Below are 24,360 nucleotides of genomic sequence, written 5' to 3'. Positions count from 1 at the left end.
GGGATAGTAAACAGAGCACTGTTGAGGAGCCTGGCACAGAGATAGTAAACAGCACTGTTGAGGAGCCTGGCACAGAGATAGTAAACAGAGCTCCAGCAGAGGTGGACACCTCAACAAAAGGATCTAAACATCTTATGTCAATTCTATCTGATCTCACTGGGGTTCCAGTGTAGTGAACCAGTATGGGTACCTGCAGCCCAATGTAGTGAACCAGTATGGGTACCTGCAGCCCAATGTAGAAAACCAGTATGGGTACCTGCAGCCCAATGTAGTGAACCAGTATGGGTACCTGCAGCCCAATGTAGAAAACCAGTATGGGTACCTGCAGCCCAATGTAGAGAACCAGTATGGGTACCTGCAGCCCAGTATATTAAACCAGTATGGGTACCTGCAGCCCAGTGTAGTGAACCAGTATGGGTACCTGCAGCCCAGTGTAGTGAACCAGTATGGGTACCTGCAGCCCAGTATATTAAACCCGTATGGGTACCTGCAGCCCAGTGTAGTGAACCAGTATGGGTACCTGCAGCCCAGTGTAGTGAACCAGTATGGGTACCTGCAGCCCAATGTAGAGAACCAGTATGGGTACCTGCAGCCCAATGTAGTGAACCAGTATGGGTACCTGCAGCCCAATGTAGAGAACCAGTATGGGTACCTGCAGCCCAGTGTAGAGAACCAGTATGGGTACCTGCAGCCCAGTGTAGAGAACCAGTATGGGTACCTGCAGCCCAGTGTAGAGAACCAGTATGGGTACCTGCAGCCCAATGTGGAGAACCAGTATGGGTACCTGCAGCCCAATGTAGAGAACCAGTATGGGTACCTGCAGCCCAGTGTAGAGAACCAGTATGGGTACCTGCAGCCCAATGTAGTGAACCAGTATGGGTACCTGCAGCCCAGTATATTGAACCAGTATGGGTACCTGCAGCCCAGTTTAGAGAACCAGTATGGGTACCTGCAGCCCAATGTAGTGAACCAGTATGGGTACCTGCAGCCCAATGTAGTGAACCAGTATGGGTACCTGCAGCCCAGTGTAGTGAACCAGTATGGGTACCTGCAGCCCAATGTAGTGAACCAGTATGGGTACCTGCAGCCCAGTGTAGTGAACCAGTATGGGTACCTGCAGCCCAATGTAGTGAACCAGTATGGGTACCTGCAGCCCAATGTAGAGAACCAGTATGGGTACCTGCAGCCCAATGTAGAGAACCAGTATGGGTACCTGCAGCCCAGTGTAGTGAACCAGTATGGGTACCTGCAGCCCAATGTAGTGAACCAGTATGGGTACCTGCAGCCCAATGTAGAGAACCAGTATGGGTACCTGCAGCCCAGTGTAGTGAACCAGGATGGGTACCTGCAACCCAGTGTAGTGAACCAGTATGGGTACCTGCAGCCCAATGTAGAGAACCAGTATGGGTACCTGCAGCCCAGTGTAGAGAACCAGTATGGGTACCTGCAGCCCAATGTAGTGAACCAGTATGGGGAGCAACATCTGTCCAGTGAAGACCACAAAACATATTTCATGACTGACAACATGGTCAAGCAACTATTGATTTAGAACAACGGAGAGTTACTGTAAGACACAAAGAAAACAGGCCCTGCCTCCACTATTCCAGCACCATTTCAACAACAGGCCCTGCCTCCTCTATTCCAGCACCATTTCAACAACAGGCCCTGCCTCCACTATTCCAGCACCATTTCAACAACAGGCCCTGCCTCCTCTATTCCAGCACCATTTTAACAACAGGCCCTGCCTCCACTATTCCAGCACCATTTCAACAACAGGCCCTGCCACCTCTATTCCAGCACCATTTCAACAACAGGCCCTGCCTCCTCTATTCCAGCACCATTTCAACAACAGGCCCTGCCTCCACTATTCCAGCACCATGTCAACAACAGGCCCTGCCTCCTCTATTCCAGCACCATTTCAACAACAGGCCCTGCCTCCTCTATTCCAGCACCATTTGAACATCATCTTATCACCTATGCTTAGTGACAACTAAAAGATTCCCAAAACTATTTAGGCCAATCCAAAGTAAGTTAAGTAACACGTGGCCATGGTACGGATTTCTGTGTATGTGTGTGTGTGTGTGTCAAAATCAAATCAAATCGTATTTGTCACATGCACCGAATACAACAGGTGTATTAGACCTTACAGTGAAATGCCGAATACAACAGGTGTAGTAGACCTTACAGTGAAATGCTGAATACAACAGGTGTAGTAGACATTACAGTGAAATGCTGAATACAACAGGTGTAGTAGAACTTACAGTGAAATGCTGAATACAACAGGTGTAGTAGACCTCACAGTGAAATGCTGAATACAACAGGTGTAGTAGACCTCACAGTGAAATGCTGAATACAACAGGTGTAGTAGACCTTACAGTGAAATGCTGAATACAACAGGTGTAGTAGACCTTACAGTGAAATGCTGAATACAACAGGTGTAGTAGACATTACAGTGAAATGCTGAATACAACAGGTGTAGTAGACCTCACAGTGAAATGCTAAATACAACAGGTGTAGTAGACCTCACAGTGAAATGCTGAATACAACAGGTGTAGTAGACCTTACAGTGAAATGCTGAATACAACAGGTGTAGTAGACCTTACAGTGAAATGCTGAATACAACAGGTGTAGTAGACATTACAGTGAAATGCTGAATACAACAGGTGTAGTAGACCTCACAGTGAAATGCTGAATACAACAGGTGTAGTAGACCTCACAGTGAAATGCTGAATACAACAGGTGTAGTAGACATTACAGTGAAATGCTGAATACAACAGGTGTAGTAGACATTACAGTGAAATGCTGAATACAACAGGTGTAGTAAACCTCACAGTGAAATGCTGAATACAACAGGTGTAGTAGACCTTACAGTGAAATGCTTACTGACGAGCCCTTAACCAACAATGAAGTTCTAAGGGGGGGGCAACATTATGTACAAAACAAGTTACGAACAATGCAAAAAACAACAACATAATAGCACGGTTGGTTAAGAGCCAATAGACTGGAGAAACTGGTGTGTGTGTGTGTGTGTGTGTGTGTGTGTGTGTGTGTGTGTGTGTGTGTGTGTGTGTGTGTGTGTGTGTGTGTGTGTGTGTGTGTGTGTGTGTTGTATCAACAAGGATGCACACTGGCCTCTAACACAATAACACAATAAAAGCTAATTGGAGAAAACACAAGGACGTCTTGAACGTTCTCTCACTTGACTTCTCTCCAGCTGATCTTCTTTTCTGAGCTGGAAATCACCCAGCATGCTCTGCTCCACTTCACCGGTGGGAGGAGCTACAGCTCTGATATGAGGAACTAACATTACTGATATGATTAACAACAAATACTTCACAGCCTTTTGTACATCGGCCAGGGGCACAATGTATGAAAATATGGTTGTATCATAATCCCCTTTATAATCATTGGCCAGGACGGAGAAATAAGTAAAACCACAAGTCCTAATCCCTATCTCCATCCATGGCTAATTTAGGAAAGGCCCGATTTTAGCTAGCTAGCTAACCACTGGAGGACAACAACACAATGAGACACAATGAGATGCAACAATTCAAGTTTTTTTTCTGTCAATAATGATGTTTGGCTTATGATGTGATTGGTCTGAAGCCAAATCCAAACTGGCTTCCCTTGACACTTTTCTTGTTGTTGTTGGTGCATCTATGAATCTAGGCATCATTGTGAAGGTGGCAAAACATTTTTCTGGATATCCAAAACTTTACAGACAAAATTCTACAGGGAATTATACAGAATGAAGAGGTTCCCCCCTCTCCCAGGTTCCAGAGCCTGTCTAGGGATTTGAATAGACATTTAAATCCGACTGAAAGAGTACAGTTGTAGTTTTTGTGTTTTATTTACTTTTGAATATTATAAGTGTTTTTTTGTTGTTGTTACATTTACTTAATCTTTATTATTTTGCGTTGGTTTGTCAGTTTCACCCTCCATCCAGTAGATGGCGGCATCCACCTCACGTTATTTGCGGACCGCCATAATACCATGGAAGAAGAAACTAGAGCATTCCGGACTGGGACTGTCGGTTGCGCTAGTCGTTAGTAAAGCATCTGAATATACCAAGCCATGGCGGAGAGTCTGTGCGTTGCTGTGCTCCTTTTGTGTGGGACTCTGATCCCCTTCGTGACCGGTGAGTTTGTCAATTGGAAATCAGTCATTAACAAACATTGTTCAGTCTGTGTGACATTGTAGAGTTTGTAAAAAAAATAAAAAAATAAAAAATCCCTCTCAAAGAGTGAAATGACATCTTTAATTTTCGGATGTGGTGAGGGCGAGTCTGTTACTGTAGCCAGTTAGTGTCTGTTTGGTAACTACATATGTGTGACTGTTTTATATGACTTCATCTTAATCAGGGGTTTAAGTACATTATTGGTCTAGAGATGCGTTATGTTCTCTCACGGTCAAAAACATGGACGTAACGTCGTTATGCAGTATTAATTAAATTCAAGGGGCTTTATCGACATGGGAAACATGTGTTAACATTGCCAAAGCAAGTGAAGTAGATAATGTACAAAAGTGAAATAAACATTAAAAATTAACAGTAAACATTACACATACAGAAGTTCAAAAACAATAAAGACATTACAAATGTCATATTATAAATATATATATATATATATATATATATATATATATATATATATATATGTGTGTTGTAAAGATGTACAAATAGTTAAAGTACACAAGGGAAAATAAATAAATATGGGTTGTATTTACAGTGGTGTTTGTTCCTCACTGGTTGCCATTTTCTTGTGGCAACATGTCACACATCTTGCTGCTGTGATGGCACACTGTGGATAGTATTATCTAACTAACTTACTATATCGTTCTTATTTCGCAATATCCACTTCCTCCGTAGTTACTGGGTCCTGAACTAGACCTGTGTATTTCTGAGTGGATTGACTTTAAACATGCAATATGTGTTGTGTGACTCGTGGAGTTGAACAGTTTGTTGTTCATTTAGTTGCTAAAGTAAAACAAGTGTTTGATTCCATGATGTCACAGGAAACGAACTCGTAAATTACACGGGTGAGACTGGGACCAGTGTTTCACCCCATCTTGGGTTGTACATGTTGAAATTTGAAATGTACACTATGTTGAGGGCATTTAGCCAGTGAGATAGAGACATTAATTATTTGCTCTGCAGCTGATTGTGAGAGGTCCTTCACATCCTAGCTACTCTAATTAGATCAACCAGATCTCGAGGAAGCAATCAAGGATGTCTGTCTGGCAGGCCTGCAACCTCATGACTTTATGATATCCTCTGGTAGTTGCATGGACATCAACCTCGTTTTAGGCTTCAAAACGTCTTCAAATGTATAATCTGAAGAGACTTTGTGGCCAATTCAATCAGATCGGCTTTAGTCCACATTTGCACAGCAGTTGTTTTGGCGATGTCGAACTCAGAAGTGAGTTTGACATCGGGGAGAAAAAAGGTCAAATCATGAGCCAGTGATCTCCGTTAAGTCGGAGTTATAGAAAGATGCTGGCCGACTTGGATGACCATTCAAAACGATTTTTACCAGTCGGAGCTAATTTCCCCCCCACCACCACAGGTTCCCAGTTGTCTTGAACGCTCAGAAGTCAGAAATGTCCCTAGTTGATTTGATCACAACATTATGGTGCTTTCGAGACATTGAGGAACTCTGTAGCCCCATGCGGTTAGGCTTACCACCCTGCATCCCACTGCTGGCTTGCTTCTGAAGCTAATTTGGGTTGGTCCTGTTTGGTTCCTGGTTGGTCCCTGGATGGTCCTGGTTAGTACTGGTTGGTCCCTGGATGGGAGACCAGATGCTGCTGGAAGTGGTGTTGGAGGGCCAGTAGGAGGCACTCTTTCCTCTGGTCTAAAAAATATCCCAATGCCCCAGGGCAGTGATTGGGGACATTGCCCTGTGTAGGGGTGCTGTCTTTCAGATGGGATGTTAAACGGGTGTCCTGACTCCCTGTGGTCACAATTTTTTAAATGTAGGTTAAGCACATGGAGTATTGAGTAGGATTATGTGTTTTCACATGCTAAAGGGATTGCTTTGGATAAAAACACATGTTTCTTGCTCCATGCTACCTTGTTGATAACATGACCGTGCGGGGGTAGATAACTGTTGATTTTGAGAAGAGTGCTGCTCCTCCTTCACTGCTTTTGCCTGTTCATGTCGTGGGCCATAGCCCGGGGGCACTGCGGGTCAGCTTAATCAAACGCCCTCATTAACTCTATTGTGTTTGTTGTACACTTGTCAATGTTATTGCCGTTGTCTTTCAAGGTTAGACTATACCATGTATTTTCTCCCAAGCTTTGTCCAACTCAAACCTATGATGTCTTTCTCCTTTCTACCCAGCTGGTAATGACTGTGAGGGCTACTTTGACGGCAAGAGCCAATACCAGTCCAAGCAGTACTGTGGTATACTCCAGGGGTGCTGTGGAACGTGTGAGAATAGATACTGCTGCAGCAATGTCTACAAACAGATGGGGACGTCTGAACAGAACAGCTGCTTTTTCAGGTAGGAGGACAAAAACTATAGCTATGTCCTAATCGAATGGTACCCTATGCCCCATGGGGCCCTAGTCCTAGTCTAAAGTAGTGCCCTATATAGGGAATAGGGCTCTGGTTTAAAGTAATGCATTTGGAAAGTATTCAGACCCCTTGACATTTTGGTACGTTTTATTCTAAAAATTGATTGAATTGTTTTTCCCCCCTCATCAATCCCCTCATCAATCTACAATCTCTAATGACATCACACTACCCCATAATGACATCACAATACCCCATAATGACATCACACTACCCCATAATGACATCACAATACCCCATAATGACATCACACTACCCCATAATGACATCACAATACCCCATAATGACATCACACTACCCCATAATGACATCACAATACCCCATAATGACATCACACTACCCCATAATGACATCACACTACCCCATAATGACATCACAATACCCCATAAAGACATCACAATACCCCATAATGACATCACAATACCCCATAAAGACAAAGCAAAAACTTTGACATTTTTTGCAAATGTATTAAAAATGAAATCACATAAGTATTCAGACTAGAGGTCGACCGATTAAACTGCATGGCCGATTAATTAGGGCCAATTTCAAGTTATGACAATCGGTAATCGTCAATTTTGGACGCCGATTATGGCCGATTCCTTTTCAATCCACGAGGAGACTGCGCGGCAGGCTGACCCACCTGTTACCGTGGCTCCTTGCTGCACTTGCGTAAATTGCTAGCTATCATTAAACTTATCTTAACATAATCACTAGTTAACTACACATGGTTGATGATATTACTAGGTTAACTAGCTTGTCCTGTGTTGCATATAATCAATGCGGTGCCTGTTAATTTAATTTTTGATGATTTAACAAAAGCGCATTTGCGAAAAAAGCACAGTCGTTGCACAAATGTACCATAAACACCTTTCTTAACATGAATATGCAAATGAATTACTTAAAAATCATACAATGTGTTTTTCTGGATTTTTGTTTTAGATTCCGTCTCACAGTTGAAGTGTACCTATGATAAAAATTACAGACCTCTACATGCTTTGTAAGTAGGAAAACCTGCAAAATCGGCAGTGTATCAAATACTTGTTCTCCCCACTTGGCACACATTTTTATACCTGCATGTTTAGTTTAAAAGAAATTAATGTTAGCAGGCAATATTAACTAGGGAAATGGTGTCACTTCTCTTGCGTTCAGTGTAAGCAGAGTCAGGGTATATGCAGCAGTTTGGGCCGCCTGGCTCGTTGCGAACTGTGTGAAGACTATTTCTTCCTAACAAAGACTACTTAATTTGCCATGATTATAACATTGAAGGTTGTGCAATGTAACAGCAATATTTAGACTTAGGGATGCCACCCATTTGATAAAATATGGAACGGTTCTGTATTTCAGTGAAAGAATTAACGTTTTGTTTTTCAAAATGATAGTCTCCGGATTTGTCCATATTAATGACCTAAGGCTCATATTTCCTTGTTTATTATATTATAATTAAGTCTATGATTTGATAGAGTAGTCTGACTGAGCAGTGGTAGGCAGCAGCATTCATTCAAACAGCACTTTCCTCCATTTGCGAGAGAAATAGTCCTATAATTCCTATAATAACTACAACCTAAAACTTCTTACCGGGGAATATTGAAGACTCGTGTTAAAAGGAACCAGCAGGTTCCATATGTTCTCATGTTCTGAGCAAGAAACTTAAACGTTAGCTTTCTTACATGGCACATATTGCACTTTAACTTACGTCTCCAACACTTTGTTTTTGCATTATTTAAACCAAATTGAACATGTTTCATTATTTATTTGAGGCTAAATTAATTTTATTTATGTATTATATTTAGTTAAAATAAGTGTTCATTCAGTATTGTTGTAATTGTCATTATTACAAATAAATAAATATATATAAAAATCGGCCAGTTAAATCGGTAGTGGCTTTTTTTGTGTCCTCCAATAATATAATAATATAATATATATAATATATAATATAATATATATAATAATATCAGAGTTTGTTGAAAAACCATAATCGGTCAACCTCTAATTCAGACCGTTTACTCAGTACTTTTGTTGAAGCATCTTTGGCAGCGATTACAGCCTCAAGTCTTCTTGGGTCTCCCGCTACATGCTTGGCACACCTGTATTTGGCGAGTTTCTCCTATTCTTCTCTGCAGATCCTCTCAAGCTCTGTCAGGTTGGATGGGGAGCGTCGCTGCACAGCTTTTTTCAGGTCTCTCCAGAGATGTTCGATCGGGTTCAAGTCCGGGCTCTGGTTGGGACACTCAAGGACATTCAGAGACTAGTCCCAAAGCCACTCTTGAGTTGTCTTGGCTGTGTGCTTAGGGTCGTTGTCCTGTTGGAAGGTGATCCTTCGCCCCAGTCTGAGGTCCTAAGCGCTCTGGAGCAGGTTTTCATCAAGGATCTCCCTGTACTTTGCTCCATTTATCTTTCCCTTGATCCTGACTAATCTCGAAGTCCCTGCCACTAAAAAACATCCCCACAACGTGCTTTACTGTATTTATTTATTTTATTTGACTAGGCAAGTCACTTTAGGGATAGTACCAGGGTTCCTCCAGACGTAACACTTGGCATTCAGGCCAAAGAGTTCAATCTTGGTTTCATCAGACCAAAGAATCTTGTTTCTCATGGTCAGTGAGTCCTTTTAGGTGTCTTTTGGCAAACTCCAAGTGGGCTGTCATGTGGCTTTTACTTAGCAGTGGCTTCAGTCTGGCCACTCTACCATAAAGGCCTGATTGGTGGAGTGCTGAAGATGATGGTTGTCCTTCTGGAAGGTTCTCCCATCTCCACAGAGGAACTCTAGAGCTCTGTCAGACTGACCATCGAGTTCTTGGTCTTCTCCCTGACCAAGACCCTTCTCCCCTGATTGCTCAATTTGGCCGGGCGGCCAGCTCTAGGAAAAGTCTGGTTGGTTCCAAACTTCTTCCATTTAAGAATGATGGAGGCCACTGTGTTCTTGGGGACCTGTGTTATTGGGGAAATGTGTTGGTACCCTTCCCCAGATCTGTGCCTTCCCAATCCTGTCTCTGAGCTCTACAGACAATTCCTTCGACCTCATGGCTTCGTTTTTAGCTCTGACATGCACTGTCAACTGTGGGACCTAGAGATAGACAGTTATGTGCCTTTCCAAATCATGTCCAGTCAATTGAATTTACCACAGGTGGGCTCCAATCAAGTTGTAGAAACATGAAGGATGATCAATGGAAACAGGATGCATCTGAGCTCAATTTTGAATCACATAGTAAAGGTCTGAATACTTATTTACAAAACCTGTTTTCGCTTTGTCATTATGGGGTATTGTGATGTCATTATGGGGTATTGTGATGTCATTATGGGGGTATTGTGATGTCATTATGGGGTTATAGTGATGTCATTATGGGGTTATAGTGATGTCATTATGGGGTTATAGTGATGTCATTATGGGGTATTGTGATGTCATTATGGGGGTATTGTGATGTCATTATGGGGTATTGTGATGTCATTATGGGGTATTGTGATGTCATTATGGGGTATTGTGATGTCATTATGGGGTATTGTGTGTAGATTCATTAGGATTTTGAAATTTAATCCATTTAAAAAAAAGAAGGTTGTAACGTAAAAAAAAATGTGGAAAAAGTCAAGGGGTCTGAATACTTTCCGATAGGGAGCCATTTGAGACTCACTCAAAGATTAAACCACTGACCATGTGGTTCAGTGAACTGTGCTCGTGTGATTATTGCAAACCTGGCCTGAGACCTGAAGAACATTGAAAAACATCTCTTTCATTGCACTAAGGCTGAAACCCACAGCCGAGCCACACGATTGTGAAACGCATTCTGTCACAAAGATGTGAACTATGGCCCCTCACTTCCTCTTTAAAACCAAGCTCTTTTCAGATCTGTGAAACGAAACTTTGCAACAAGCATCCGTCCTTGTAATACATGAACAGGCACATGTCACCACCCCATCAGAGGCAGGAGCAGAGTAGACACCCCCTCCACCCCCCCCCCCCCTATAAATCAACCTCACAAGACTTGCAGCATCAACACAACTTCAAACTTGAGGGGTAATATAAAAACAGGATCAATGAATTAGCCAGCTAACTTTGATCAACAAGCAGAAATAATTTTGTCTGATTTCATTTAGAAAGCTAAACGTGTTTTTGATGGAATCAATTAAACCACTCCCATAATCAAGTTTTATCTTTCTAAAAAATAAAAATAAACGCTATTTCAGATTATCTAGAAAAGTTTGCTGGTCAACTCCTTCGTAGTATACCCTTACTGTATATTTGGCTGCACAGGGCTAACATGCAAATCTATATCTATATGATGTAATGCTTTATGCAACAGTACAATTACAGAACTCTTTTTTTTAATGATCTGGCTTTGTGCTTCTACACCTGCATTGCTTGCTGTTTGGGGTTTTAGGCTGGGTTTCTGTACAGCACTTTGAGATATCAGCTGATGTACGAAGGGCTATATAAATAAATTTGATTTGATTTGTTAGTTCAGAAATAAACATTTTGTTTCTGTCTCTGACTGATTTGTTGTGTTTCTCTATTCCAGTAGCAGCATCAGCAGCAGCTCGTTCACCATCTGGCCATTCATAGCGATACCTGTCATCTTGGTGATTATTATCATCTCTTGTTGCTGCTGTCCCTGCTGCTGCATGTACAACATGTGCCGGAAGCCCAGACGTAAGTCTCTCCTTTTGATCACAACATGTTTCCTGAAGCCCCGATGTACGTTACAGTTATCTTGTGTACAGGGCCTTGCAAAAGTATTCATTCCCCCCTTTGGTGTTTTTACGATTTTGTTGCTTTAAAACTTGTAATTTAAATTTCATGTAATGGACATACACAAAATAGTCCAAAATTGTAAAGTGAAATGAAAAATATAACTGTAATAAATAATTAATAACTGAAAAGTGGTGTGTGTATATGTATTCACCCCCTTTGCTATGAAGCCCCTAAATAAGATCTGGTGCCACTAATTACCTTCAGAAGTCACATAAATAGTTAGATTGCACACAGATGGATTTAAAAAAAAAAGTGTCACATGATCTCAAAGTTGTGGAGAAGTACAGATCAGGGTTGGGTTATAAAAAAATATCAGAAACTTTGAGCACCATTAAATCCATTATTACAAAATGGAAAGAATATGGCACCACAACAAACCTGACAAGAGAGGGCCGCCCACCAAAACTCACAGACCAGACAAGGATGACATTAATCAGAGAGGCAACAAAGAGACCAAAGATAACCCTGAAGGGGCTGCTAAGCTCCACAGCGGAGATTGGGGTATCTGTCCATAGGACAACTTTAAGCCGTACACTCCACAGAGGAGATTGGGGTATCTGTCCATAGGACCACTTTAAGCCGTACACTCCACAGAGGAGATTGGGGTATCTGTCCATAGGACCACTTTAAGCCGTACACTCCACAGAGGAGATTGGGGTATCTGTCCATAGGACCACTTTAAGCCGTACACTCCACAGAGGAGATTGGAGTATCTGTCCATAGGACCACTTTAAGCCGTACACTCCACAGCGGAGATTGGAGTATCTGTCCATAGGACCACTTTAAGCCGTACACTCCACAGAGGAGATTGGGGTATCTGTCCATAGGACCACTTTAAGTCGTACACTCCACAGAGGAGATTGGGGTATCTGTCCATAGGACCACTTTAAGCCGTACACTCCACAGAGGAGATTGGGGTATCTGTCCATAGGACCACTTTAAGCCGTACACTCCACAGAGGAGATTGGAGTATCTGTCCATAGGACCACTTTAAGCCGTACACTCCACAGCGGAGATTGGAGTATCTGTCCATAGGACCACTTTAAGCCGTACACTCCACAGAGGAGATTGGGGTATCTGTCCATAGGACCACTTTAAGTCGTACACTCCACAGAGGAGATTGGGGTATCTGTCCATAGGACCACTTTAAGCCGTACACTCCACAGAGGAGATTGGGGTATCTGTCCATAGGACCACTTTAAGCCGTACACTCCACAGAGGAGATTGGAGTATCTGTCCATAGGACCACTTTAAGCCGTACACTCCACAGAGGAGATTGGGGTATCTGTCCATAGGACCACTTTAAGCCGTACACTCCACAGAGCTGGACTTTAGGGAAGAGTGGCCCAAAAAAAAGCAAACACGTTTGGTGTTCGCCAAAAGGCATGTGGGAGACTCCCGAAACATATGGAAGAAGGTACTCTGGTCAGATGATACTAGGAATGAACTGGTCAGAATTTAAGGAATGATGGATGGAGCTAATTACAGGGAAATTCTTGAGGGAAACCTGTTTCAGTCTTCCAGAGATTTGAGACCGGAACACAGGTTCACCTTCCAGCAGGACAATGACCTTAAGCATACTGCTAAAGCAACACTCGAGTGGTTTAAGGGGAAACATTTAAATGTCTTGGAATGGCCTAGTCAAAGCCCAGACCTCAATCCAATTGAGAATCTGGAGTATGACTTAAAGATTGCTGTACACAAGAGGAACCCATCCAACTTGATGGAGCTGGAGCAGTTTTGCCTTGAAGAACAGGCAAACATCCCAGTGGCTAGATGTGCCAAGCTTATAGAGACATACCCCAAGAGACTTGCAGCTGTAATTGCTGCAAAAGGTGCCTCTACAAAGTATTGACTTTGGGGGGGTAAATAGTTACGCACGCTCAAGTTCTGTTTTTGTCTTATTTCTTGTTTGTTTGAAAAAAAATATTTTGCATCTTCAAAGTGGTAGGCATGTTGTGTAAATCAAATGATACAACACCCCCCCCCCCCAAAAAAAATATATATATTTAAATTCCAGGTTGTAAGGCAACAAAATAGGAAAAATGCCAAGGGAGGGGTAAATACTTCTGAAAGCCACCGTATGGGGGGGGGGGGGGGAGTAAATGTCTCCTTTGATCACAACATGATAAAACACAATACAAATATGCTGGTTGATTTTAGATTTAAAACAATTATATGAACTATTAGTTTATATTCTCAATGACCTCTGTGTAGTCTGGGGGGGGGGGGTCAGTTCTGACTAGTATCTGTGTAGTCTGGGGGGTCAGTTCTGACTAGTATCTGTGTAGTCTGGGGGTCAGTTCTGACTAGTATCTGTGGTCTGGGGGTCAGTTCTGACTGTAGTATCTGTGTAGTCTGGGGGTCAGTTCTGACTGTAGTATCTGTGTAGTCTGGGGGGGTCAGTTCTGACTAGTATCTGTGTAGTCTGGGGGGTCAGTTCTGACTGTTGTATCTGTGTAGTCTGGAGGTCAGTTCTGACTAGTATCTGTCTAGTCTGGGGGGTCAGTTCTGACTGTAGTATCTGTGTAGTCTGGAGGTCAGTTCTGACTAGTATCTGTCTAGTCTGGGGGGTCGTTCTGACTGTAGTATCTGTGTAGTCTGGAGGTCAGTTCTGACTAGTATCTGTGTAGTCTGGGGGGTCAGTTCTGACTAGTATCTGTGTAGTCTGGGGGGTCAGTTCTGACTAGTATCTGTGTAGTCTAGGGGTCAGTTCTGACTGTTGTATCTGTGTAGTCTGGGGGTCAGTTCTGACTGTAGTATCTGTCTAGTCTGGGGGGGTCAGTTCTGACTAGTATCTGTGTAGTCTGGAGGTCAGTTCTGACTGTAGTATCTGTGTAGTCTGGGGGTCAGTTATGACTGTAGTATCTGTGTAGTCTGGGGGTCAGTTATGACTGTAGTATCTGTGTAGTCTGGGGGTCAGTTATGACTGTATTATCTGTGTAGTCTGGGGGGGTCAGTTCTGACTGTAGTATCTGTGTAGTCTGGGGGTCAGTTCTGACTGTTGTATCTGTCTAGTCTGGGGGTCAGTTCTGACTAGTATCTGTGTAGTCTGGAGGTCAGTTCTGACTGTAGTATCTGTGTAGTCTGGAGGTCAGTTCTGACTGTAGTATCTGTGTAGTCTGGAGGTCAGTTCTGACTGTAGTATCTGTGTAGTCTGGGGGTCAGTTCTGACTGTAGTATCTGTGTAGTCTGGAGGTCAGTTCTGACTAGTATCTGTGTAGTCTGGGGGTCAGTTCTGACTAGTATCTGTGTAGTCTGGGGGGGTCAGTTCTGACTGTAGTATCTGTGTAGTCTGGGGGGGTCAGTTCTGACTATAGTATCTGTAGTCTCTGACTGTAGTATCTGTGTAGTCTGGGGGGGTCAGTTCTGACTAGTATCTGTGTAGTCTGGGGGTCAGTTCTGACTGTTGTATCTGTGTAGTCTAGGGGTCAGTTCTGACTGTTGTATCTGTGTAGTCTAGGGGTCAGTTCTGACTGTTGTATCTGTGTAGTCTGGGGGTCAGTTCTGACTGTAGTATCTGTGTAGTCTGGGGGTCAGTTCTGACTGGTATCTGTCTAGTCTGGGGGGGTCAGTTCTGACTAGTATCTGTGTAGTCTGGAGGTCAGTTCTGACTGTAGTATCTGTGTAGCCTGGGGGTCAGTTCTGACTGTAGTATCTGTGTAGTCTGGAGGTCAGTTCTGACTGTAGTATCTGTGTAGTCTGGGGGTCAGTTCTGACTGTAGTATCTGTGTAGTCTGGGGGTCAGTTCTGACTGTAGTATCTGTGTAGTCTGGGGGTCAGTTCTGACTGTAGTATCTGTGTAGTCTGGGGGTCAGTTCTGACTGTAGTATCTGTCTAGTCTGGGGGTCAGTTCTGACTGTAGTATCTGTGTAGTCTGGAGGTCAGTTCTGACTGTAGTATCTGTGTAGTCTGGGGGTCAGTTCTGACTGTTGTATCTGTAGTCTGGGGGTCAGTTCTGACTGTAGTATCTGTGTAGTCTGGGGGGGTCAGTTCTGACTAGTATCTGTGTAGTCTGGGGGTCAGTTCTGACTGTTGTATCTGTGTAGTCTAGGGGTCAGTTCTGACTGTTGTATCTGTGTAGTCTGGGGGTCAGTTCTGACTGTAGTATCTGTGTAGTCTGGGGGTCAGTTCTGACTGGTATCTGTCTAGTCTGGGGGGGTCAGTTCTGACTAGTATCTGTGTAGTCTGGGGGTCAGTTCTGACTGTTGTATCTGTGTAGTCTAGGGGTCAGTTCTGACTAGTATCTGTGTAGTCTGGGGGTCAGTTCTGACTGTAGTATCTGTGTAGTCTGGGGGTCAGTTCTGACTGTAGTATCTGTGTAGTCTGGGGGTCAGTTCTGACTGTAGTATCTGTGTAGTCTGGGGGTCAGTTCTGACTGTAGTATCTGTGTAGTCTGGGGGGTCGTTCTGACTGTAGTATCTGTGTAGTCTGGGGGGTCGTTCTGACTGTAGTATCTGTGTAGTCTGGGGGTCAGTTCTGACTGTAGTATCTGTGTAGTCTGGGGGGGTCATTCTGACTGTAGTATCTGTGTAGTCTGGGGGTCAGTTCTGACTGTAGTATCTGTCTAGTCTGGGGGTCAGTTCTGACTGTAGTATCTGTGTAGTCTGGAGGTCAGTTCTGACTGTAGTATCTGTGTAGTCTGGGAGTCAGTTCTGACTGTAGTATCTGTGTAGTCTGGGGGGTCGTTCTGACTGTAGTATCTGTGTAGTCTGGGGGTCAGTTCTGACTGTAGTATCTGTCTAGTCTGGGGGTCAGTTCTGACTGTAGTATCTGTGTAGTCTGGAGGTCAGTTCTGACTGTAGTATCTGTGTAGTCTGGGGGTCAGTTCTGACTGTTGTATCTGTGTAGTCTGGGGGTCAGTTCTGACTGGTATCTGTCTAGTCTGGGGGGGTCAGTTCTGACTGTAGTATCTGTAGTCTGGAGGTCAGTTCTGACTAGTATCTGTGTAGTCTGGGGGTCAGTTCTGACTATAGTATCTGTAGTCTGGGGGTCAGTTCTGACTAGTATCTGTAGTCTGGGGGTCAGTGTTTTGTAGAGTTAAGTTCAACAAGGCTTCCAAACATGTTACTTAGTAGCAATTTCAGTTGAACGAACATTCCAGAATGTTACGGTGAAGCCAAAAATAGCTACTTTTTCCGGCAACATTCAAACTTTAAATTAAACCATATTTCCAAATGTACTGTATTATTTGTAGTGGGCAGTTTAGACCTGAAACAGACACACGCTCCTCCAAACACTACCTTCTCAGACACAAAACAAATGGAATGCTAAAGTTAAAACTATTTTCCTTGTTGAATTACACCTCAGGTTTCTGTTTGTGGTTAAATGCTGCCCATTCACATGAAGCAGACAGCCACATACCTGAAGTCTAGTCAGAACTGGTTCATGTGAAGTAGGGAAATATATCTACATCTGAAATGGTACCCTATTTCATGGGTAGTGCACTACATTAGACCAGAGCCCTATGGGGGTAGTGCATTACTTTAGACCAGAGCCCTATGGGGGTAGTGCACTACATTAGACCAGAGCCCTATGGGGGTAGTGCACTACTTTAGACCAGAGCCCTATGGGGGTAGTGCACTACTTTAGACCAGAGCCCTATGGGGTAGTGCACTACTTTAGACCAGAGCCCTATGGGTAGTGCACTACTTTAGACCAGAGCCCTATGGGTAGTGCACTACTTTAGACCAGAGCCCTATGGGGTAGTGCACTACTTTAGACCAGAGCCCTATGGGTAGTGCACTACTTTAGACCAGAGCCCTATGGGTAGTACACTACTTTAGACCAGAGCCCTATGGGTAGTGCACTACTTTAGACCAGAGCCATATGGGTAGTGCACTACATTAGACCAGAGCCCTATGGGTGGTACACTACTTTAGACCAGAGCCCTATGGGTAGTACACTACTTTAGACCAGAGCCCTATGGGTAGTGCACTACTTTAGACCAGAGCCATATGGGTAGTGCACTACATTAGACCAGAGCCCTATGGGTAGTGCACTACTTTAGACCAGAGCCCTATGGGTAGTACACTACTTTAGACCAGAGCCCTATGGGTGGTACACTACTTTAGACCAGAGCCCTATGGGTAGTGCACTACTTTAGACCAGAGCCCTATGGGTAGTGCACTACTTTAGACCAGAGCCATATGGGTGGTACACTATTTTAGACCAGAGCCAGTATTCTACTTCCTGTAACGCGTTGACAAGCCGTGGAAATATTCTACTTCCTCTGACAAGTTTCTTATTGGATGTTTCATTTACATTACATTTAAGTCATTTAGCAGACGCTCTTATCCAGAGCGACTTACAAATTGGTGCATTCACCTTATGACATCCAGTGGGACAGTCACTTAACAAGTTTCACGCTTGTTAGAAAAGTTGTCTGGTTTGGTGCCGACTGAACAGGAACCAGGCTGACCTGGGCTGTTGTGGAGTGAGAATTTCTCTTGTTTTCGTGGCATTTCATAAAAATTAAATAAAAAGTGTTATCCTGTTTGGTGTCTATTGAACATGTGCCTGCTGAATCTGTGGTTAGAATGATAACAGGTGGGTTTGTTCCAGCCAATGAGTCTGACTCATACTTTCCCTAGCAACCCACCACAGGGGGCGGAGCCTTCAGAGCCCTCTGTCATACAGGAAGTGGTCAGACCACTCCCACTTGGAACCCTGACAGGCCTTGGCGGTGGGAGGAATCCACAAACAAAGGATAGTGTATCCCAAACCGTTCCCTAATATAGTTCACTACTTTTGACCTGAAGTGCAGTGTATATAAAGGAATAGGTTGTCATTTGGAATGCACCCATGAGGGTTGATTTCAGACAACACCCAATTATGTAACCTCTTCCCCTCCTTACAATGGAGAAGGAATCTAGTGTTTGTCTAATCTTATAGCTCTTTTGAGTTCAAGGAGGAAAAAAAACCTCTTGTTTGAATTCGAAACAAGAATGCATACATTTTAAGCATTGCTGATAACTGTAGGATTCAACATTCGTAGACCTATTAGCTTAAGTACATTTAGAAACGGGTATTTTTAAAAGTTTTATTTATTTAAAATTTTACCCCTTTTTCTCCACAATTTCGTGGTATCCAATTGTTGTAGTAGCTACTATCTTGTCTCATCGCTACAACTCCCGTACGGGCTCGGGAGAGACAAAGGTTGAAAGTCATGCTTCCTCCGATACACAACCCAACCAAGCCGCACTGCTTCTTAACACAGCGCACATCCAACCCGGAAGCCAGCCGCACCTGGCAACCTTGGTTAGCGCGCACTGTGCCCGGCCCGCCACAGGAGTCGCTGGTGCGCGATGAGATCCCTACCGGCCAAACCCTCCCTAACCCGGACGACTCTAGGCCAATTGTGCGTCGCCCCACGGACCTCCCGGTCGCGGCCGGTTACGACAGAGAATTGAAAAAAAAAAAAGTATGAAAGCCAACAGTCCAATATTGAAGAACACTGCTGTGCTTACCCAAATACATTTTGGACTGATAGAAGCTTTATACCCTCTGTACTGAGCTGACCGGGGCGTCCCACTTCCTGTTCTCATCATCAGGCTTCATTCCTGGCCTGTCCCTCAGTATGTGTCAGCACAGCTCTCTGCTTCCCCCGACATAGTTTAGGCTGTGGTTTACAAATCAAATCAAATGCATTTATAAAGTCCTTCTTACATCAGCTGATGTCACAGAAACCCAGCCTAAAACCCCCAACAGAAAGCAATGCAGGTGTAGAACCACAGTGGCTAGGAAAAAACTCCCTCGAAAGGCCAAAACCACAGAAGAAGCCTAGAGAGGAACCAGTACACTGTTGATATTAGAAACATCCTTCTAAACAGACACCAGGGCTTTTCAACAACGGCTTCACTAGGTTCTCCTTCACCACACCCATTTCAACAAATAGTTGTCCAACGCTTTAATAAAGAGCTGTGTGAACTAACCTCTGATTTATTGTCTGCCTTATTCCATACAGCGGTGATAGCCACGACCTCCCACACCACAGTGGTGAACACCCAGTTCACCCAGCAACCCCAGCAGCCCATCCAGCCCTACCAGGGTGGCCCCCAGTACCCAGCCTACCAGCCCGTACCCGTCCAGCCTGGGTATGGGGCTCAGCCTCAACCCGGCTACGGAGGAGGGCAGCCCATGCCCACAGCACTGGGCTACCAGGGGCAGCCCTTCCAGCCAGGACCACCCCCCCCCTACCAAGAGGCTGGTAAGTGATATAGACATACAGGTGATGTAATGGCACCCTTTTAATTTTTAAGATACCCTCCTGTAGGTTTTAACTTCAACCCTGTTCCTGGAGAGATACCCTCCTGTAGGTTTTAACTTCAACCCTGTTCCTGGAGAGATACCCTCCTGTAGGTTTTAACTTCAACCCTGTTCCTGGAGAGATACCCTCCTGTAGGTTTTAACTTCAACCCTGTTCCTGGAGAGATACCCTCCTGTAGGTTTTAACTTCAACCCTGTTCCTGGAGAGATACCCTCCTGTAGGTTTTAACTCCAACCCTGTTCCTGGAGAAATACCCTCCTGTAGGTTTTAACTCCAACCCTGTTCCTGGAGAAATACCCTCCTGTAGGTTTTAACTCCAACCCTGTTCCTGGAGAAATACCCTCCTGTAGGTTTTAACTTCAACCCTGTTCCTGGAGAGATACCCTCCTGTAGGTTTTAACTCCAACCCTGTTCCTGGAGAGATACCCTCCTGTAGGTTTTAACTTAAACCCTGTTCCTAGAGAGATACCCTCCTGTAGGTTTTAACTTCAACCCTGTTCCTGGAGAGATACCCTCCTGTAGGTTTTAACTTCAACCCTGTTCCTGGAGAGATACCCTCCTGTAGGTTTTAACTCCAACCCTGTTCCTGGAGAGATACCCTCCTGTAGGTTTTAACTTAAACCCTGTTCCTAGAGAGATACCCTCCTGTAGGTTTTAACTTCAACCCTGTTCCTGGAGAGATACCCTCCTGTAGGTTTTAACTTCAACCCTGTTCCTGGAGAGATACCCTCCTGTAGGTTTTAACTCCAACCCTGTTCCTGGAGAGATACCCTCCTGTAGGTTTTAACTTCAACCCTGTTCCTGGAGAGATACCCTCCTGTAGGTTTTAACTCCAACCCTGTTCCTGGAGAAATACCCTCCTGTAGGTTTTAACTCCAACCCTGTTCCTGGAGAAATACCCTCCTGTAGGTTTTAACTCCAACCCTGTTCCTGGAGAGATACCCTCCTGTAGGTTTTAACTCCAACCCTGTTCCTGGAGAAATACCCTCCTGTAGGTTTTAACTCCAACCCTGTTCCTGGAGAAATACCCTCCTGTAGGTTTTAACTTCAACCCTGTTCCTGGAGAGCTACCCTCCTGTAGGTTTTAACTTAAACCCTGTTCCTAGAGAGCTACCCTCCTGTAGGTTTTAACTTCAACCCTGTTCCTGGAGAGATACCCTCCTGTAGGTTTTAACTTCAACCCTGTTCCTGGAGAGATACCCTCCTGTAGGTTTTAACTCCAACCCTGTTCCTGGAGAGATACCCTCCTGTAGGTTTTAACTTCAACCCTGTTCCTGGAGAGATACCCACCTGTAGGTTTTAACTCCAACCCTGTTCCTGGAGAGATACCCTCCTGTAGGTTTTAACTCCAACCCTGTTCCTGGAGAAATACCCTCCTGTAGGTTTTAACTCCAACCCTGTTCCTGGAGAGATACCCTCCTGTAGGTTTTAACTCCGACCCTGTTCCTAGAGAGATACCCTCCTGTAGGGGTTTAACTCCAACCCTGTTCCTGGAGAGAGACCCTCCTGTAGGGGTTTAACTCCAACCCTGTTCCTGGAGAGAGACCCTCCTGTAGGGGTTTAACTCCAACCCTGTTCCTGGAGAGAGACCCTCCTGTAGGGGTTTAACTCCAACCCTGTTCCTGGAGAGATACCCTCCTGTAGGTTTTAACTTCAACCCTGTTCCTGGAGAGATACCCTCCTGTAGGTTTTAACTTCAACCCTGTTCCTGGAGAGATACCCTCCTGTAGGTTTTAACTTCAACCCTGTTCCTGGAGAGATACCCTCCTGTAGGTTTTAACTCCAACCCTGTTCCTGGAGAGATACCCTCCTGTAGGTTTTAACTTCAACCCTGTTCCTGGAGAGATACCCTCCTGTAGGTTTTAACTCCAACCCTGTTCCTGGAGAAATACCCTCCTGTAGGTTTTAACTCCAACCCTGTTCCTGGAGAGATACCCTCCTGTAGGTTTTAACTCCAACCCTGTTCCTGGAGAAATACCCTCCTGTAGGTTTTAACTCCAACCCTGTTCCTGGAGAAATACCCTCCTGTAGGTTTTAACTTCAACCCTGTTCCTGGAGAGCTACCCTCCTGTAGGTTTTAACTTAAACCCTGTTCCTAGAGAGCTACCCTCCTGTAGGTTTTAACTTCAACCCTGTTCCTGGAGAGATACCCTCCTGTAGGTTTTAACTTCAACCCTGTTCCTGGAGAGATACCCTCCTGTAGGTTTTAACTCCAACCCTGTTCCCGGAGAGCTACCCTCCTGTAGGTTTTAACTTCAACCCTGTTCCTGGAGAGATACCCACCTGTAGGTTTTAACTCCAACCCTGTTCCTGGAGAGATACCCTCCTGTAGGTTTTAACTCCAACCCTGTTCCTGGAGAAATACCCTCCTGTAGGTTTTAACTCCAACCCTGTTCCTGGAGAGCTACCCTCCTGTAGGTTTTAACTCCAACCCTGTTCCTAGAGAGCTACCCTCCTATAGGTTTTAACTCCAACCCTGTTCCTGGAGAGCTACCCTCCTGTAGGGGTTTAACTGCAACTAAAACCTACAGGATGGTCTCTCCAGGTTGCTGTCGAAGCATTCTAGTTCCACCTTATGACTAGTAGCCCAAAAAACACCACCTCTGTCTGGTGTAGTAATGTCCTCTCTCTCACTCAGGTTCAGCCTATCCTCCTGCTATCCAAGTGCCTTATAGTCAGGCTGGGTTCAGTCCAGGACAACCATCTTACCCCTTCCAGCCTCCAGCTCAGCCCGGCTACCCAGCCCAGCAGCCCGGCTACCCAGCCCAGCAGCCCGGCCACCCAGCCCAGCAGCCCGGCCACCCAGCCCAGCAGCCCAGCCACCCAGCCCAAGCTGGCGCGCCTCCCGCTCAGCCTGACTTCCTCTCTGCCCAGCCTGCCTACAACCCTGCCTTTGTGGACTCCCAACCTCCGAAGACTGGCTACTGAGTCAATTCTCCATCACCCACTGATGCAGTTCTCCCTCCCATTCTCCATCACCCACTGATGCAGTTCTCCCTCCCATTCTCCATCACCCACAGGTCTCCCTCCCTCCCATTCTCCATCCACCCACTGTCTGAAGCAGTTCTCTCTCCATCACCCACAGGTCTCCCTCACGTTCCCCACCACCCCAAACATGTCCCATTCACTGAGCTTCTAGAGCTCACCTGGGAGAGAACTGAACTGGCTTGCATCCCAAACAGCACCCTATTCTCTATGTAGTGCCCTATCCTGGTCAAACGTAGTGCACTACATAGGGAATAGGGTGCTGTTTGGGATGAGTCCTATACCTTGTTAGGGCCAGGTATATTATTATTATAGTCTAAAAGGGAATCTTCATGTATTGCTGTGCCTCAGTCTTCATTGTGCAACCCAAACTGTGGTTTAAAACATTTAAAACATTTTGCACTGTAGTTGAATGACGTAAAGTAGAATCAAAATGTCTGAATCCTCATTCACACAATTATGAAATATACCTAGTTTAGTGGTAAAACGGATGTCCTATTAAAATGAAGCTATCCTGTCTCGTACAGAAACAGTTGTGCCTTTTTTTTTACCATAAATTCTTGGTCCAACCAAATTATATATATATTTTCAATAAAACCATTGAGTGTATGTGGTTTTCAGACACCGCTTTAAAATGTCTACGTCCCCATGTAGGGCACTGCTTTTGTCCGGAGCCCAATGAACTCAAAAGTAGTGCCCTATGTAGGGAATAGGGTGCCATTTTGGACTGTTAAACCTCCACAATATGCCTTGTTTTTCCCACTTATGCTGCGAGATCATGTAAAATCATTCTGTACCAAGCCTTGCAGGTGAACCAAGCTGAATGAAGCGCTTACCAGCCTTTAAATGAAATGTAATGCTTTTTAAAAATGTTTTTTAAAATCTTATTGACCTCTCCTCTGTTGATAATGTCCCTGTCTGCATCCCTAATGGATCCCTATTCCCTATATAAGTCCACTACTTTTGAAGTCCTGTGGTCAAAGGGCAGTGCACTATTTTGGGAGCCAGCCCTGGTTTTCCACACGGTATCTGTGAAGTCGGGGGTCTGGAAAGGTCAGTGTAGAAATATGCTGTGTAGAACATGCATGCGGTTGACATGTTTGGAGTGAGGAATCATGTCGGCTGCTATTGGTTGTATTTCTGTTTGCGTGCAGTATGCTGTTGCACTCTTTATTTTTTACACCACCCTCGTCGTCCGGGGTTGTTTTGTCCGCGTCACACGTGTTTCTATCCTATGTCAGGGGTTTTCAACTCTGACCTTACGAGGGACGGAGACTGCTGGATTTCTGTTCTACCCGATCATTAAAAATCGGACCCACCTGGTGTCCCCAGGTCTAAAAATCAGTCCCTGATTTCAGTCCCTGATTTTAGAGGGGAACAATGAAAACGCAGTGGAACAGGCTTTGAGGTCCAGAGTTTGAGAGCCCCCACAGTGGATGTGTCATAATACCCATAAAACCTAGCTGTCAAAACAGGGAAATGGTTCCGATCGTTTCCCCCCCCCTCCCCATAGGCGATTTTGGAAACACTTAAGTGTTTCGTGTAGGTTTACCCTGGCGTGACTCAATGCATTCAGATGGGTATTATGACTCATGTTGTGACAGGATACCAGCCTTCGTCTGTTGTTCATGTGACTTCAGGTTGTGAGCACCTTCGTCAGCCATATCTGCTTTAGCGAGCTGCTTGTTCGAACCGAGTAAATGACATGCTGTAGTTTTTAAAATGTTATCAGGAATAAAATGCCACTTTTTTTGCTACAATGACAAATAAATGTTTTTTTTTTTCAA

The 24,360-nt window shown here is 44.5% G+C and overlaps 1 protein-coding gene across 2 annotated transcripts; it reads left to right on the top strand.

Annotated features, from left to right (window-relative positions):
• Positions 1-4,003: 4,003 nt before the first annotated feature.
• Positions 4,004-24,357, top strand: shisa10.1 (shisa family member 10, tandem duplicate 1). 2 transcript variants are annotated; one of them, XM_046338678.1, is made up of 5 exons: positions 4,004-4,138; positions 6,342-6,504; positions 11,090-11,217; positions 19,286-19,528; positions 22,227-24,357. In XM_046338678.1, exons 1-5 carry the CDS (start codon positions 4,075-4,077, stop codon positions 22,514-22,516), a joined length of 888 nt encoding a protein of 295 aa, XP_046194634.1. In that variant the 5' UTR covers positions 4,004-4,074; the 3' UTR covers positions 22,517-24,357. The 2 variants fall into 2 exon arrangements, with proteins under 2 accessions (XP_046194634.1, XP_046194628.1); XM_046338672.1 differs by having other exon boundaries at positions 11,087-11,217.
• Positions 24,358-24,360: the final 3 nt, after the last annotated feature.

Source organism: Oncorhynchus gorbuscha, linkage group LG03, assembly GCF_021184085.1.
Source record: "Oncorhynchus gorbuscha isolate QuinsamMale2020 ecotype Even-year linkage group LG03, OgorEven_v1.0, whole genome shotgun sequence".
In the NCBI taxonomy this organism is placed as follows: Eukaryota; Metazoa; Chordata; class Actinopteri; order Salmoniformes; family Salmonidae; genus Oncorhynchus; species Oncorhynchus gorbuscha.
This window is presented reverse-complemented; position numbering and strand designations above follow the sequence as displayed.